General features: G+C 42.1%; 1 protein-coding gene across 6 annotated transcripts in view; it reads left to right on the plus strand.

Annotated features, from left to right (window-relative positions):
* LOC136850627 (uncharacterized protein DDB_G0284459-like) overlaps positions 1–18,257 on the plus strand; it is a 370,523-nt gene that overhangs the window by 74,326 nt on the left and 277,940 nt on the right. For all 6 annotated transcript variants that reach the window (XM_067124330.1, XM_067124327.1, XM_067124329.1 and 3 more), the window contains one exon: positions 13,686–13,874. In XM_067124330.1, coding sequence (XP_066980431.1) covers positions 13,686–13,874 — 189 coding nt within the window. The remainder of the gene's footprint in view (positions 1–13,685; positions 13,875–18,257) is intronic.

Below are 18,257 nucleotides of genomic sequence, written 5' to 3' on the forward strand. Positions count from 1 at the left end.
GAAAACGGCTTGGCTGACCCGAACACTGTCTGGTTCACCTGTTCTCCGCCAGGTGTGTTTGAATGTTTTGGCTCTTGTCAGAATTCTTGCTGCCATTGGATATAGATTGATTGTTGGTAGAGTGAACCCCCTGTATTCGCAGGGGATGTGTCCTACACACCCCTGTGAATAGGTCAAATCTGCGAATGCTTAAAAACCCCTCTAAAAAACACTTAGAACTGCCCATTTTGATAGCTTAAACCAAGAAAAACCCTGTAAAAATGCTTATACCTGAGTATTTTAATAGTTTTATCACAAAAAGTGCATTTATTCATGAAAATTATATGAAAATACAGTAATTAGTGAATATTTCTCAGTGAAAAATGCAGTGAATGGGCGAATTTTCCCCAAATGATGGCTAGATATGTTCCACAGAGAAACCCGCGAATGCGTGAGTCCGCGAACCATGAGAATGCGAATTCGGGGGGTTTACTGTATTCTTGATTTTTGGCTTTTGGCTCCTGATCATGGTACTGTAATTTTAATCTTCCTAGGATGTCTTCCATCAAAAGCAAAACAAATAACATCAGGTTATGCAGGAATTATTAGTATGTAAGTAGGATACCGAAATTTCAGGTAGATCAACATACTGTTTATATTGGCTGCAGGGGTGCAGAGTGTGGCCTAGACATCAGATGTGAGGAATGTAAGGATTGGTTGAAGGACCTTATGCTTAAAAGTGTCAGATATAGGAAAAGAAGAGAAGCAGATAGAATGTAGAAGCAGTTAGTTGGGTCAGGTGATAAACCTGTCATTTCTTCCCTTCCTAGCAACCCTTTGTTTGTTCTCAGCCCTACTCATTCTATTGCTAGGCCTAGGAATATAGCTTGTACTGAGACTTCCTCGTTAGCTCTGCCTTTCACTCGCCTTTTGGTTCAGGAAGAGGGTATTGAGAAACTAGAACAGGATGTAAACGTTATTTTAGAATCTGTTAAATGTTTGAATTTTTGATAGGGAACCGTTCCGAGTCCCCCCATAGTGTGTGATCATTTTTGCATTCCCCTAGTAGAGGTAAGGTGTTGGTGCCCTTGCCCGTACATGCCCAAGCCTAGGACTGCCCTGTGACAGGTGGAACAGTCCGCTGCCAGGGAACCTGGTCAGTTCTCAGGGCAATGGGGTTCTGTGCTCTCCGATTCCTACCTCTCCTTTTTCACGGTCTGAATCACTTTTGTAAGCGTAAATCATCTCTGTATTTCGACGTCGCCGTCATCGGTAACTAATAATATAGTTGCTAGAACCAATAGGAGTAAGGATGTAGGTATACACATTGTTATTAATGATGTGCCTATAGCAAGTTGTTCTTCCTCTGTTTTGTTGACTCAATCAGTTGTTAAACCTATTTCATCTGCATCCATGTCTCATTCTAAATCTTTTACTGCTATTCCTGTCTCCTCGAAATGCACCGAAATGCACCTGTTCGTTTATTACATGCTGTTTCCTTGGTAATTGGAAAGTCTCCTTACGACACTGTTAAGGTTTCTCTTTCCCCTCCTACTATGGTTACAGAGTCTACTGCCCTTAAAGAAGCTTCCAGCAAGACAATGGCTGTCTCTGTTGGGACACATGACATCTCTGGGAAAATTTGTCAGGTTAGCAAGGCTCAGGATGCAGCCAATTCAGGTCTATTTGAGAGAACTGGGGACAGGGTCATCCCTAGAGGTAATGAACCCAGACCTCACTTTGTTTTCATATGCTTCAATGACAGGCTGGAGAGCATGCCTAGGAGGCCTTCAGATGTCTGGGATATGGTCTCCACGAGAGATGGAATTGCACATAAACAATTATATGCAGTTGGAATTGCACATAAACAATCTAGAACTGTTGGCTGTATGGAAGTCCCTCCTTCAGTGCGAACACCTAGCCAGAGGAATAGTAATAGCAGTGTTTTCAGACAGTACCACCTCGTTGGCATAAATCAGAAACCAAGGCAGCACGAGATTGAAGTCAGTGTTTCTGATAGCGGAGAAGTTGCTTTTGTGGGCAGAAGCCAGGAACATAGTTTTGGTTCCACAGTTCATTCCAGGGAAACGCAATGTTTTGGCAGATCACTGGAGCAGGAAATGACAATTCCTACCCACAGAAGGGTCGTTACATCCGCAAGCCTGCCAGTTGCTGTGGAGTCTGTGGTACTCGTGACGTCATTGAACAAGAAACTTCCAGTGTATTGTTCTCCATTCCAGGACCCTCAGGGTTGGGCAGTAGATGCATTTCTTCAAGATTGGTCCAACCTAGATGCTTGTGCTTTTCCCCCTTTTGCAGTAATAAGGAAAGTGCTGAACAAGTTTTGGGAATCAAACCATTGCAGAATGACTCTAGTAGCACCATGGTGGCCTTCTAGCTCTTTCAGTGGCTCTCCCTCATATTCTTCCTTTACGGAAGGATCTACTCAGACAACCGAGTTCCATGCAGTTCCACCAAAGCCTCCACATGCTTCACTTAATCACTTGCAGACTCTTGACCGTCTCCTCCAAGCAGGAGGGGTTTTCTAAAGTATCTCAAAAATCTATCAATCTATCCTGAAATCAAGATGAGCAGCAACCTTGGCCTTGTATCAGAGGCAGTGGTTTGTGTACTGCTCCTGGTGTCATTCTAGAGGGATTTCCAGCACCCTTACCTCTATAGACAACTTCATCAAGTTCTTTCGATATCTTTGATATAGTAAGAATCTTTTCGTAGCTGTTGTTTGAGGATAAGGTCCATGCTTTCCTCATTTCTGCGTCATGTGCGATTGGATATTTTGAACAATCCAGACCTTAAGGTGTTGAGATTATTTGAGATAAAAGTCCCCAGAGTTCAGTATCAGTCTCTTTTATGGAACTTGGAAGTAGTTTTAGCATTTTTATCTAGTGAAAGCAAAAAGAGCAAGTTACAAGCCTTCTCCAGTACGGTAGGCTCTTGTAAAGGAGATGCCATTTTATCATTTGTATCTTTGTTCAGAGCTAAGAATGATGTAAAGGCTAAGCTACTACTAAGAACCGTAAGGATTCCAAATTTAACCTCTTTGGCGGGGAATGAAGAAGAGGCTTTGCTCTGTCATGTTAGAGCAGTTAAAAAATTTATTTAGATAGGTCAAAGCCTGTTAAGTTAGTGGCAGAGTTAACCATTTATTTTGTGGGTTAGAAAACCTAACATTCCGTTATCCAAGAATGCGGTGTCATTTTTGTTAAGCATTTAATAAGATTAGCACATGAAAAACTAAATCCAGATCTCTTACCTTTATTGAAGGTAAATATCCATGGCGTAAGAGTGGTTGCTATGTCTTTTAGTTTTTTGAAGAATTTCTCTCTTGAGGACGTAATTAATGCGCCACAGTGGAAGTGCAGCTCAGTTTTTGCTGCTCATTATCTTAAAGATGTAGAAATTGCATTTGAAAATTGTAAAGCTTTAGCCCTCTAGTAGTAGCAGGTAAAGTCTTTTCCTGAACTGAAAGAAAGAGCAATCTTAAATTGAAATCATATTAAAATAATATAAGAGTGTTTCAGGATGATAGTATAAGCATTTTTAGAGGGTACATTTAACCCTTAAACGCCTACTGGACGTATCATACGTCGACTAAAATTGTCTGTTGGGTGCCAAGTGGACATACCGTACGTCGACTACAAAAAATGTCAACCTTCGGTCAAATTTGACTCTACCGAAATGGGCGAAAAACACAATTGTAAGCTAAAACTCTTACATTATAGTAATATTCAATCATGTACCTTCATTTTGCAACAAATTGGAAGTCTGTAGCACCATATTTCGATTTATGGTGAATTTTTGAAAAAACTTTCCTTACGCCCATGTGGTAACTCGGCCGAAAATTTCAGAAATTCTTTCGTCATTTTGTCGTAATTTTTGCACTGTTTTTATATTAATAAAGTTTTATATATAAAAATGTGTGCAATTTCATGTAAAATACAGCAAAATACAACCATAGTTGTAGCTTTTATCAGAAAATTTTTTCAGAAATTCTTTCGTCAATTTTGTCTTAATTTTTGCAATATTCAATTTTATATTAGCTGTTACATAAAGTTTTATATATAAAAATGTGTGTGCAGAAATTCTTTCATCGTAATGTTTGCAAAATACAGCAAAATACAATATATGGAAATGTGTGCAATTTCATGTAGAATACAACAGAAAATAACTCATGGTTTTAGCTTTTATCAGTTTTGAAATATTTTCATATAAATCACGATAACTGCCAAAATTTCAAGCTTTGGTCAACTTTAACTCGACCGAAATGGTAAAAAAACGCAATTATAAGCTAAAACTCTTACATTCTAGTAATATTCAATCATGTACCTTCATTTTGCAACAAACTGGAAGTCTCTAGCACAATATTTCGATTTATGGTGAATTTCTGAAAAAAAAAATTTTTTCCTTACGTCTGCACACGGTAACTCAGCCAAACATCTCGGAAATTCTTTCGTCACGTTGTCGTAATGTTTGCATCGTTTTACATTAGTCATTACATAAACTTTTATGTATGAAAATGTGCGCAATTTCATGTAGAATACAACAGAAAATAGCTCATGGTTGTAGCTTTTATCAGTTTTGAAATATTTTCACATAACCCTTGATAACTGCCAAAATTTCAACCTTTGGTCAACTTTAACTCAGCTGAAATGGCCGAAAAATGCAATTGTAAGCTAAAACTCTTACATTCTAGTAATATTCAATCATTTACCTTCATTTTGCAATAAATTGGAAGTCTCTAGCACAATATTTCGATTTATGGTGAATTTTTGAAAAAACATTTTCCTTACGTATCTGCACGGTAACTCGGCGAACATCTCAGAAATTCTTTTCGTCACGTTGTCGTAATGTTTGCACCATTTTATATTAGTCATTACATAAACTTTTATATATGAAAAGCAATTTCATAGAATACAACAGAAAATAACTCATGGTTGTAGCTTTTATCAGTTTTGAAATATTTTCATATAAATCACAATAAATAGAAAAATTCGACTTTTCGGTCAACTTTAACGCGACCGAAATGGTCGAAAACTGCAATTGTAAGCTAAAACACTTACAGTTTAGTAATATTCAGTCAATTAGCTTCATTTTTCAACAAACGGGAAGTCTCTAGCACAATATTTCGATTTATGGTGAATTTTTGAAAAAAACATTTTTTTACGTCCGTCGTTGTTACTTAATTCATGCATCATTTTGTGATAATATTTTCTCTGTGTTGCTTTGATCGTTTTAAAATTTTTATATACCAAAATCATCGCAATTTAGTGTACAATACAAAGAAAAAAATAACCCGTTAGCTTTAACGTTTTGCTCACAGCGCGATTTGTATAAAATTATATATGAAAAATTTTTTTTGCGCTGTCATATATTTCAATATTCAATATGATGATATTTTTTTAATTTCTGATGGTTGCATACTAAACTTCAGGCAATGACAAAAAGGAGCCAAAATGAACTCTTAATCTTGAAAACTAAAGCGTGCTGTGATTTAAAAAAATTTTTTCCGCAAGGCTAACTCCCAAAACATTTGCATACGGGAGACGTTTTTGTAAATAGAGGCTCGGCGTTTAAGGGTTAATAATAAAATAATGATTTACAGTACTAATTTTCAGATATTAATATAAAGTTTAATAGATTAAATAATGAAAATAATAATTCTCTCTCTCTCTCTCTCTCTCTCTCTCTCTCTCTCTCTCTCTCTCTCTCTCTCTCTCTCTCTCTCTCTCTCTCTCTCTCTCTCTCTCTCTCATATTTAGATGAATTTTTCCGACATGTAGTATGTACATATGTTTCTTTTGTATGATAAATAAATGATTTACTTAATAAGTACTAATTTTCAAATAAGATTAAATAATAAATAATGATAATATATACAGAATAATATTTTCCATGCATCTGTGTAGTAAATTATTTTACATTTTACACAAGTAGCAATTCCCATTCTTTTTATACTTGGCTTGAAAAAGGAGGGGGGAGGGTAAGTGTCAGTTTACTTGACAGTTTGACTTGCAGTATTGGCCGGAGGGGAAGAAGTGTTGCTCTCAGAAGCTCATGGATTTCAATCTTGAATATTGTATGGAGTTATTCTCTCTCTCTCTCTCTCTCTCTCTCTCTCTCTCTCTCTCTCTCTCTCTCTCTCTCTCTCTCACCAAAGGGTAGAATGTGAGAAATGGGTAGATAGACAGATGAATAGGTACTTAGTTCAGCCCTCTCTCTCCTCTCTCTCTCTCTCTCTCTCTCTCTCTCTCTCTCTCTCTCTCTCTCTCTCTCTCTCTCTCTCTCTCTCTCTCTCTCTCACCAGAGGGTAGAATGTGAGAAATGGGTAGATAGACAGATGAATAGGTACTTAGTTCAGCCCCCTCTCTCTCTCTCTCTCTCTCTCTCTCTCTCTCTCTCTCTCTCTCTCACCAAAGGGTAGAATGTGAGAAATGGGTAGATAGACAGATGAATAGGTAGTTTAGTTCAGCCCCCTCTCTCTCTCTCTCTCTCTCTCTCTCTCTCTCTCTCTCTCTCTCTCTCTCTCTCTCTCTCTCTCTCTCTCTCTCTCTCTCTCTCTCACCAAAGGGTAGAATGAGAAATGGGTAGATAGACAGATGAATAGGTACTTAGTTCAGCCCCCCTCTCTCTCTCTCTCTCTCTCTCTCTCTCTCAGGAAAAGATAATGTTCGTGTGTGTGTTCATAGTGTTTCAAAAATTTGTAGTAAAGGTAATGCATCTTTGGAAGACAAAAAACAAACATTCTCTCTCTCTCTCTCTCTCTCTCTCTCTCTCTCTCTCTCTCTCTCTCTCTCTCTCTCTCTCTTGCCCCAGCCAGCCTTGTTGAATATAAGTTTTGGCTGGAAGGGTTAGAAGTAAGTATGTATGTATTTTTAAGGGTACTAATGTTTAAGATGACCTTGAAGTGATATTAATAAAAGATTAATACAGTAATATGATAATAATTTAAGGTATATTTGATGTAGTATGAGACATTAAGTATACATTTGGTATGTGAACTTTGAAGATAGGCAGTTATAACCTTTTTTAGAAGAAGGGCAGCAAGTATTCATGGATTTTAACTATTCGGGTGGTGGGAGGGGCATATGTATAAGAACCCCCTCGTTTGAGACCAGGCAACAAGTGGCTACATCTTCCTCTCTTTGGTTCATGGCATATGAGAGAGAGAGAGAGAGAGAATATCACTGCATTCCAGAAGGTGAGTTGCACTGCTCCAAACATGAGGAGGCTTCATTAGGTATTTTTATTTGTTTATCACCTTGGGAGAGGGCTGATATTTTCTAACTCCAAGAGGGGAGTCGTGAACTCCGCACACTGAGGTATGATGTTGTGACCCTCTTTTAGGCAGTTTGGCAGTCACATTGCTCTTTCCCCCTGAGAACCCAGTGGTGAAAGGGGCAGCAGAGTTCTGTGAAGAGGTTGTATAGAGCTTCTTTCTAAGCATCTTTCTGGAGGTGGAGCACAGTTACCAACAGAGAACAGTTTTATCCAGGGCAGGATCTACATGAGATATGATCCACCTAGACTACAGACTTAGACATATCTCTCCTTCAGTAAGTTTTATGCCTATGACAGTAGCTTGGGTGTTATCCTAATGAGGGGGTGTGACCCATTCAGGTGCTCATCCACTACCAGTTACCAGGCCGTTGAATTGGGGGCTCCCCAGACAAGGTACAGGCTGGCCATCATGCTGACCCAGGCTCCCAAACATGCCAACAGAGAACAGTTTTATCCAGGGCAGGATCTGCATGAGATATGATCCACCTAGACTACAGACTTAGACATATCTCTCCTCCAATAAGTTTCAGGCCTATGACAGTAGCTTGGGTGTTATCCTAATGAGGGGGTGTGCCGCATTCAGGTTGCTCATCCACTACCAGTTACCAGGCCATTGAATTGGGGGCTCCCCAGGCAAGGTACAGGCTGGCCATCATGCTGACCCAGGCTCCCAAACATGCCAAACTCTGGACCATAAGCCAGGCATGTAATCCAAGAATACTGTTGGATTGCTTTTACTCTGTATTGAAACAGAGAAGGGGTATGCAACCCTTTCGTCCCAGGATGTCTGGTCTGTGGATTGGTTCTCTTTTCAGTGGACACTGAGTTCTTGCCCTCTCCAGTCAGCCATGGTTGGACAGTTAATTAGGGGTCTTTCTCCCCTCTGAGACATCCAGGGTCGTAGCATAAGGGGTAGGGTGTGATTCACGGGCAAGATTCTAGCCAAACGCAGGGACCAAGCCCTAGGTAGGCTTGTTACCGGAACGGTTACAGTACCAGGAAGGGTTTAAGACCATTTGACAGGTTTGGGACTTGACCTAGACTTGAGTCGTGAACCAGTGCTTGACTCGTATGTATTGAGAGCCAGGTTTGTGATGGCTAACGAGGTTTGAGTCCAGGCCATATCATTATTGAAGTGTATGACTTTCCTGTACCAGCAGCTGGGTCCATGCACCCCATGTTCTTAGTAGAGTTCATGACCTGCATCTTCATGCTTGCACCGTTTGCTCTGTGTGGAGTGGGAAGAATCTGAGCTGTTCTTACCCAGGGAGAACCTGGTACCAAAGAATGGACAGTTAGCACATAGGAGGCAGGGATCCATGGGTTGGGGGGAGCACACACAGTGGGTGTTGCATTTCCTAGCATCTGTTTCACACCTGTATGACTCCATCCTTTCAGACAGAAGAAGGATAGTTCTTATCAGGTCATCCATGTCTCTGCCTGCAGATGGCAAGGGTGACCTTAAGGCTGCAAGCAGTGGTTTGCAAAACTGACTGTTCTGTGAATCTACGTGCTGAGAGCTCCTAAAGGACCTCTCAGTGTTAATCTGAGAGACAGGGCAGTGAGCTCCCTCCTCATACATGGGGAAGGCTATCTAACAGCTCCCTCTAATAGAGGGTTTTATAAAGGGAGCTGCAAAGGCAATCTCAGACACACTCCAACCATCCTCTACAAGGGTTGCCAGCAGAGGTGGGCCCTCTTCAGTGTTCAGTGCCGTTCAAGGGGGGGCCACTCTCCACTCAGTCATCTCCACAGGAGTGGCAGACCACCTGAGGTTCCTCTGGCAGGGTAAGGCCCTCTTAAGAGAGGCAACCCAAGGATACATGCAGCCCTCTTGCAAATATTCAGACAAGAGGGACAGGCCTGTCTGTGTCTTGGGAACTGCAGTCATCCATAAGGAGTGTCAAACAGTCAGGACCCCCTAAAGAAGTAAGGGCTCGTGAAGGGAGCCAAAGCTAGAGTCTTTGTAGGCTTGAGAGGGCTCTTCCCTCCCCATTTGAGCCTGGGTACTTGACATGGGAGATTATGTCCCTCCTGGCCTGAGCCTCAGCTAGGAGGGCTAGGAAACCCATGGCCGGTTCTACAGGGTATCCCACTCAGAGGGTTGGATCCCATGTCCTTCAGGAGGTTGTTCTGCATATGGGCATTAACTGCAAGGAAATGTAGAAAAACCCCACCTCCTCCTGGCAGAGGAAGGTCATAACAAGGGCATATGACTCTCAAAGAAGGGAACATCCTCCAAGGTAAGGTGAAGGTCCACAAGATTAATGTGTTAGGCCCAGCTGTTGGCTACCTGAAGAACCATTCAACCCTCTGGTAGGTGAAGGTAGGAGCATGGAGGAGGCAGTCCATGTTCATTTCCTTCTACCTCAGACACTTAGCCCACAGGCTCATGGGATGGTAGGGTTGAGAAAAAATTGTGGAAGAGAGTGGGAGTGATTGAAAGGAGTACGAGCGCCTGGAATAGCCCCATTGTACCGGTATGTAAGCCAGATGGAAGTTTGCGAATGTGTGTGGATTATCGGAAGGTGAATGAAGTAACTGTGAAAGAGCGATTCCGATGAATGTGGTGTCTGATTGTGTGTACAAGATGAATGGAATGAAAGTGTTTACAAAATTAGATTTGGTAAGGGGCTATTACCAGATGCCTCTGGAGGAAGGGAGCAGGCATATTACGGCCTTTTCTAGTAGTTCCCGCCACATAAATTTGGCGCCCAACGTGGGGCTGTTGTAAAATAGCCGTTAAGATTGTTTGTGGTGGGTCGAGTGAGAGTAAGAGGTCAGGATGAGTGAGATAGAGAAACTGAGAGAGGAACCCGAGTGGTTAGGGAACCCAGGGCAGGCTGAGGAGGAGAATGGGAGGCTGAGGAGTGAGAATGAGGAGTTGAGGAGTCAGTTGGAGGAGATGGGAGGAATGCTAAGAAGTGCAAAAGAAGAAATGAAAGGGGAGATGAAAGAGTCCGAAGAGAGAATGGAAGAGAGGATGGATAAAAGTTGGAGGAATGATGAAAGGTGTGGAAGAAATGGTGAAAGGTATGTTCAAGGGTGTTTTTGGAGAAGGGGCTGTTGGAGGCAGGTTCTCTGGAACGTGTGAAGGGGCAAGAGAGAAAGAAAAGGAGGAAGAAGTGAATGGAAAGCGTAAGTGATGAAAGTGATATGGGAATAGGAAGTAAGAAACGAGGGAATGAAAGGCAGGTAAGGAAAAGGGAATGAAAAGCAAGGGGAAGGAACAGAGGGAAAGTAAGGATAAGTCAGGGGAAGAAAAAGGAAGAAGGAAAGGAAAGGAAACTGGTAAGAAGAGTAAGGAAGTGGGAAAGGCCGGAAAGAAGGGAGAGGGTGAAGGCAGTAGTGATAGTGAGGTGGATGGAGGCGAGTGGATAAAAGTGGATAAAAAGAGGGGGAAGAAGAGTGTAATGAGTAAGATGAATGTAAGTGCGGAGGTGGACTCTTTGTATTCGGAAGAGGGTATGAAAGGACAGAGTGAAAGTAAGCGAAAGTGAGAGTGAAAGTGAGAAAGAAGTGAGAAAGGCTATGTATGTGAGGGAGGTACCCGGTGTGAAAAGTATAATGAGTATGGAAGTAGGGATGTGCATGATTTCTTTAGGGAGTATGAAAGGTTTTGTCAGGATAAGTATGGGGAAAGTAAGAGAGTGTGGGCACGAGAATTAGGAGAGTATTTGACTGGGTTTTTACTTGATATGTATAGGGTTATTATGAGTGTGGGGGATGTTGAGTATGACAAGGTGAAAGCTAGATTAGTTGAGCAAGTTGAGGCGATGAAAGCGAAAGTGTTAAGTATAAGAGGAAGAATGAATTTGATGAGGCAAGAATGAAAGCTGGGGAAACCTTGTCACTGTATGCTTGTAGGCTGGAGATGTTGGCAAGGAAGAAGTTTGGGGATGATGGGATAGATGAATGTAAGGAGTTAGTAATGAAGTTGTTAGGGACAGTGCCAGATGGAGTTAGAGAATTTGTGAACTTGAAGCGGAAGGAGAAGAAAAGATGGACGAATGAAAGGTTGACTTGGGGAGAAATTTTTGAAATTGTAGAAGATTATGAGCTTGACAGGGTTATAAAGAGAGCAGAAGTGTAAGTGTAAGGGCTGGGGTAGATGAGAGAGTACCAGAGTTGGAAGCTTTAGGGATGCAGTGTTGAGGGGCCCAATGAGAATGGCCGATAGTGTAATAGATAGGAGTGTAAGAGCAAGTAATGTAGAGGTGCCAGTGAGGATGAATGATGGGTTTGTAAGGGAACAACGGGTTGGACGGGTTAGGGATAGTAGTGTACAAAGGGGAAGGTCGGTGAGTGGAAGCCGAGGGGAAGTGTTTTAGATGTGGAAAGGAAGGACATACAAAGAATGAGTGTAGGTGGGCTTTAGGAGCGTGTTCGGGTGTGGGCAACCGGGACATTTGGTAAGGGAGCACGAAAGATAGGGGTTAAATGCTACCGGTGGACGGACAGGTGGGTCATGTTGCTAATGGTTGTAGGGGTACCCGAGTGAATGTAATATGTGGTAACTGTGGTAAGAATGGGCATTATGCGAGAATGTGTTCAGAACCGAGAGCGAAGTGTGACGAATGTGGAATGGAAGGGCATGTATCAAGTGTATGTAGACGAAAGAGGGTGACTGTGACAGCAAATTCGGGAAACTGAGTGTGAAGGGGTTCAAATGGGTGGATCCTCCAGGATGCAAGCGGTGGCGTGTGATGCATGTAACGTGAGGGGTTGTTGCATGAGGGAGGTTTTGCTGGAAAGACTGACGAGTGCATGAGTGTGCAAGTGTGTTGTAAGGGAGTAAGATTGATTGCCTTAGTAGATACCGGGTGTAGTATGAATGTCATATTTAAGAATGGATGTGAGAAATTGAGGAATACGTGTGAGATTAGGAACTGTCAGGGGAAGTAAGAGGATTGGAAATTTAGGGTAGCAGTGGTTGGAAGAGTGTGTGAACGGTTAGAAATTGGGGGTGTAGTGATGGATGAAAGTGATTTTTGTGTGATTGAAAGTACGAATGATAAATATGATATTTTATTGGGATGTGAGTTTTTGAAAAAATGCGGGATGGTGGTCCGTCCTAGTATGAATGTAATTGAATTACGTATGAAAGGGGATGTGCTTGGGGATTTGTATTTGGGGAAGGATGGTAGGGTTGAGAAAAATTGTGGAAGAGAGTGCCTGTAATTGCGACAGAGAGGGTAAAGTGCCACATGAGATTGGAGAAGTTGTGAGTGTGAAAGTGGCATGGCCGGATAGCCTCGGGATAGCCAACAATGATAGGTGTGAGTATGTGGTTGAGGGAATAGACATAAATAAATTAGTCAGGCAAAAATGCGTGTATATGATGGGGTTTTGAACATGGGAGATCCGAGGGTATATATAACGTCATTGCCGAGTGTCAGGAAGAAGCGAGTCCGAGGAATATGAGGGAGATTGATGTGGGAATATTAATGACACGCGTTGGTGAATGTGGATGATGAGAGGTACGTGAAGGCACGGCAGGTGATGACAGGTGATTTGAAAGGAGCTAATGATTGGACGTATGAGGAGTTGAAAGAAAGAGTAAAGGTAGATGAAAATGTAAGTGATAACGAAAGAGAACGATTGAGGAGAATGTTGTGGGATAGGCAGGGGCATTGAGTCATGGTGACGAGGATTTTGGGGGATCAAGCTTCCGGAATTTAAAATAGTTCTGGAAGACGACACCCCATATATCAGCTGCCCCGACATTTTTCTCCGTCTATCAATCGTGAGATAGAGGAGCAGTGTGAGGAGCTTGAGAGGGTGGGAGTGATTGAAAGGAGCACGAGCGCCTGAATAGCCCCATTGTACCGGGCACGTAAGCCAGATGGAAGTTTGCGAATGTGTGGATTATCGGAAGGTGAATGAAGTAACTGTGAAAGAGCGATTCCCGATGAATGTGGTGTCTGATTGTGTGTACAAGATGAATGGAATGAAAGTGTTTACAAAATTAGATTTGGTAGGGGCTATTACCAGATGCCTCTGGAGGAAGGGAGCAGGCATATTACGGCCTTTTCTAGTAGTTCCCGCCACAATGGTAACATTGACCCTGGTCCCAGTGGCTATGGCATAGAAGGGTGAGAGAGCCTGATGAAGGAGGCACTGCTTTTCATGAGAGATTGACCCACCTTTACCACCCCTCTTCATTCCAGATCTACCTATTGGGCAGTGGGTTTGCTATCGATCTGGACCCTTCAGTGGCCAAGGTAGGCTGACAGAGGTCAGAGCAGATGTCCCAGGCATACCAATAATAGTGCTTTGTTTTATTTTTAGTCATTGCACAGCTGGTATGCACAATACGGTGGACAGCTCCATTTGTGAGAAGCTACAGTTTGTATACCCAGGAAAAATACAGATTTCTTTAAAATTTGGTATTTTTTTATTTTCAGGAAATAAGGGTGTGTCACCAAGAGAAACATCATTAGTAAAGTCAGGTGATTTTGAAAATAACTGTAAGTCATCAGAAGAAAAAGAATTACCACCTGAGAAAACTAATGTTAAAAGGGTTGCAGCAAGAAAAGGAAAGACTCCCCGGGTATCTTCTATAAAAAGTGAAGATGACCATCAAGATGACAATGGTAAGAAACGTATTAGGTTTGCTTTGTAACAGTTGCTGTGTAGTACAGTATCCATTCTGTCGAGTTGTCTTCCCACCAATGAATTATACAGTTTTTCAGATAATTTTGTTTACATTTACAGTCAACCCCTGGTATTTGCAGGGGATAGGGACCACAAACACCTGCAAATAGCTAAAATCCGTGAATACTTGCCATCCCCCTCTAAAAATGCTTATAACTGCCTATTTAAATAGTCCAAAAACCAGACCCCCCCCCCTCTAAAAATATTTATAACTGCTTCTTTCAAACACCAAATGTATACCTTAAACTATCGTCCTACACAGAATATACCTTAAACTATCATCTAAAACACCTTAGTACCATTTCAAAGTAATATTACAACATTACCCTTAAAAATATATGGTTCATAGCTGAGGGTGAAAACTATTCAAGTTACTCTTATTTTCAAGTACATCCATTTTCTCTCATACCTTAAACTATCATTCTGCACAGAATATACTTTCAACCGTGATCTAAAACATTTTAATATCATTTCGAAGTCATCTTGAAACATTACCCTTATAGTGCAGCAGATTGCTGTAAAAATCGTTCAGATAGTGAAACAAGCATGAAATTTGGCACAAACATTCCTAAGACTACGCTCTCTTAGAAAAGGGCGCTGGCCACCTGAAAATCCAAGATGGCGGCTATTTTTCAAAATGGCCGCCATCTATGTTGAGATTCACTGGTTTGGGAGCATCTATTGGATGGAATATGCCAGTTTTTTTTTTTTAAACCTCGACTTTTAGGTTATAAAATGTTCCATACCACACATTTTATTGAAAACCCTTACTAAATGAATTGTAACCAAGATGGCGTACAAAATGGTTGCCATAAAAGTTTTTTTTCTATCCACAGCGCTAGCAGACATAGAGACCAACTGTTTTTATTTAATGGTATATTCATGTGATCAGACAGTTTAACTAATATGCTATTTTCAACTGAAATAGTAATGGTATGGTCACATACAACATTGTGTCTAAGACTGTAACCATAAAAAGAAAAGAAGAGAAATACGGACTAAACGCAACCAATCTATGTATAGGTCTCTCAACCTACACCTTTGAAAATTCGAGGATAAGAAGGTAGGCATAGCATGACACGTTGGATGCTCAAGCCAGATTATCTACTGAAGAGAGGGCAATATTTATCTAGACTTCACATTTGCAAGTGCACAGAGCTGTGCAGGGAAGACCCAGCTTGTAGCACTTGCACCTTTCCGACAGCCTGCTTTGCATCCACATTTGGCAAGCTGTTGGCAACTCTTGGCTAAGGGCGAGTTGGTTGTCCAGAGGACTTGCCATGCTTCACCAGACTTTTGCCATCCCCACTCAGCAGGGTTCTCTGGCTGTGGCTGACACTGGTGGCCTGCCCCCACACACAACCAGCCTGGCACGCAGCACGCTTGGTGTGTTGGAGGAGAGCTCCCCTGGTTGGTGGAATGGCCTCATATGCCCTTTGTTTTCTGGCAAACATATCAAGTCTAGCCTCATCCACAGTGCCAGCAGTGCTGGATCTTTCATACATAAGTATGACAAACTCTCCAGGACCTTCAGGTCACTCTCTTCCACTCTGAGAGGGTAGTGACTCAGTTTGGAGAACACAGTGGAGGCCTCTGGAAAGATGTTCCATGTCTGCCAGGCGGTCTTCTTGCCCTTGCTCCGAAGGCTGACACTGTATCACAGCCTGTGAACGCATGGAAGAAGAGCATGCCATTCACCTTCTCCTGGCCCAGAGAGTTGCACAGGTCATGCACAGCAATCCAGCGCAGGCTCTGGCCTTGGCCAAATGCCACCCATAGCTTCTCTAGCCCTAGATTGTGGAGAGTGGAGAAAGCACTGACTGCAACGACAAGAACATCTGTGTCATTTGCTTTAACCGTGATGGTCTTGGCTCCATGTTCTGTGGCATATTTGGCATGGAGAAAGATGCGGGTGTCAGCTTCCTCATGAGAGCACTTTTCCAGTCCCTGAAGACTAGCTCTCATGAGTGCTGAGGACAGCAGACCCTTTCGTGGCAATGACAACATTTGTGGCAGACATCTGGGCAACTTTGTCTGCCAGGAACTGGAACAACTCTGTCTTGTTGGCATCGTGTCTTAGGAAATTGCGCCAGTTGGATGGAATTGTGTTCTTGTCTGTCACCTTGCGCCTTCCTCCTTGACCACGTTGGAGCCTGGTCTCAGCTTTGAGGCTGGATGTATTTGTATACATCAAATACAAGATGTGATGATGTGTACTTGCTGCTATAGGATTGTATCACAGGCAAGAAGTCGCAAAGTGCATAGCCCTCAAAGGTCTTTCCTTTCTTTGGTGGCAAGGCATGGACCAAAGCTGATCCATCTACAATGAGGACATCAGTCTTTGGTTCTTTGTCTTCTAGTGTAACATGACTCTCCAGGACCGAGGTCAGCTGAGACTTCTGACATGTGTACAGCCTACCACCCTCACTAAGGGAAGCTGGGAATGTTTGATTCTCGTGCTGGAAGAATTCCTGCAGATCACATTCACGGCTCTGACAGGATATAAATAGCTTTGAGAAAAGCTGGCAATCCTCCTTCAGAAGTTTCTGCTTTGACTGTTCTACAGGAGCAGCTTCTTGCCTGAAGAAGTCAGTTCTGTTCTTCTTTATCGGCTCATAGAAGGAGACTGCATTGTTTGCCAAAGAGTCTGAAAACTTCTGAAATTTAGTGTGGCCTCTGTCAAGGTGTGTCTGTAGAAGTTCTGCTGAGCTGGGGTGGGCAATGTCTTTGTTGTTAATGGAATACAGATCCTGGCTCTCTTCCTGAAAAGGACTTCCCAAGTGTTGCAAAGCCAATGACAGCTTGCTGACTCTCTCCAAGAATGTCTTCTGCGCATGAGGTGTTTGTTCATGGTGTGTTGTCTGCTCATTAGACTCCTTACTTTGAACCTCTGTTTCAGTATGCAGACACCAAGCGGATGATCTCTGGGCCAGCCACCATCCATCTTCTGAGTGCTGACGGATCTTCAGTCAGCCCAATGGCTCCGCCATCAGCCTTTATAAAGGCATTGGTCTGCTCATGAGCTTGGTCAAGAGCCATTGCTGAGAACTGGCGACTGGTCTTGTGCACAACAAAGTTGCCAGCCTTGAACTCCCTTGTGCAACTCTGGGTGTGAACTCTCTAGGGTAAGCATGTCCCTGAGGTGAATAGGCAGCCAACGAGCATAGTTTGTATTATTGTTGGAAAAGAAGTAGGGTATCAGCACACATTCCTGTATGGGATTCAACTAGGTTCGGTCTCCCTACACCTAGCCCGATCATTCATCCAGTGCCATTTAAGTCCCGTGTGATCTGTACACCATCCGGGTAAGTACATGAACCATCATGTACAGCCCCCATACCCTTGGCTCGGCTCTCCCGCGCTGGCACATCCTGTCTATTCAGGTGCGGCTATCTAACTATAGCTGGTCTGGGGCTGTTAGAAAGCATTTGGGACACTAAACTAAACTATACTACAACTACTAGTCTAAGACTACAGGATTAGTAAAGCTGGATTAGCTGGCACTGAACCCCATGCTGAGTTACACAGCAGTGATGTCACCAGTGTGCCCTGGTTGTGTGCAGACATACACTCTTTTACATTTATTAATTTTCCTTCAAAATTGATGAGTTATTGGAAAGAGATGGCCTCATTAGGATCTAAAACCACAGAAACCAAGATCCATGCTTAAAACGATAATTGTTGAACGGGCATTATTTCTCATTATAATTATTGTTTCTACCTTTTCTTGGCAGCCATATAGCCCCATATTTAAAGGTAAACTGTACTGGGAAGCTACAGAAACATAATATTCACAAGAAATAGTATGGAAGAGCTTTGCCATATTGCTAGAAGCAAATACATGCCATTCTAGTGAAAAATTAGCCAAAATCTGTCGATACTGGCCGCCATCTTGGAATTTGGCCGCCATATTAAATTTTTTTGTACAGCGCCCTTTCTGATAGAGGGAACTTTTAAGAGCACTTGTGCAAAATTTCATGCTTGTTTCACTATCTGAAAGATTCTTATGAAATATGCAATTATCTGCTGCACTATTAAAAGTATATGGCTTACAGCTAAGTGTGAAAACTATTCAAGTGACCCCTATAGTACATCCATTTTCTCTCATACAGTATTGAAGGAGTCCCATTTTCTTTGTGCAGTACATGGGGAGACCCTGGGAAGTTAATTACTGTATACAGTACAGTACCTTAATATTTATTATGCATTAAAAAAAAAGTACATTTTATTGATAGTTTGCTGTGTTTACATTAATATTAATGTTTGAAAATTAAGTCATTTTTTATCATAAAAAATGTATGTAGTCATGAAAATAACATGAA

Source organism: Macrobrachium rosenbergii, chromosome 22 (assembly GCF_040412425.1).
Source record: "Macrobrachium rosenbergii isolate ZJJX-2024 chromosome 22, ASM4041242v1, whole genome shotgun sequence".
Taxonomy (NCBI): Eukaryota; Metazoa; Arthropoda; class Malacostraca; order Decapoda; family Palaemonidae; genus Macrobrachium; species Macrobrachium rosenbergii.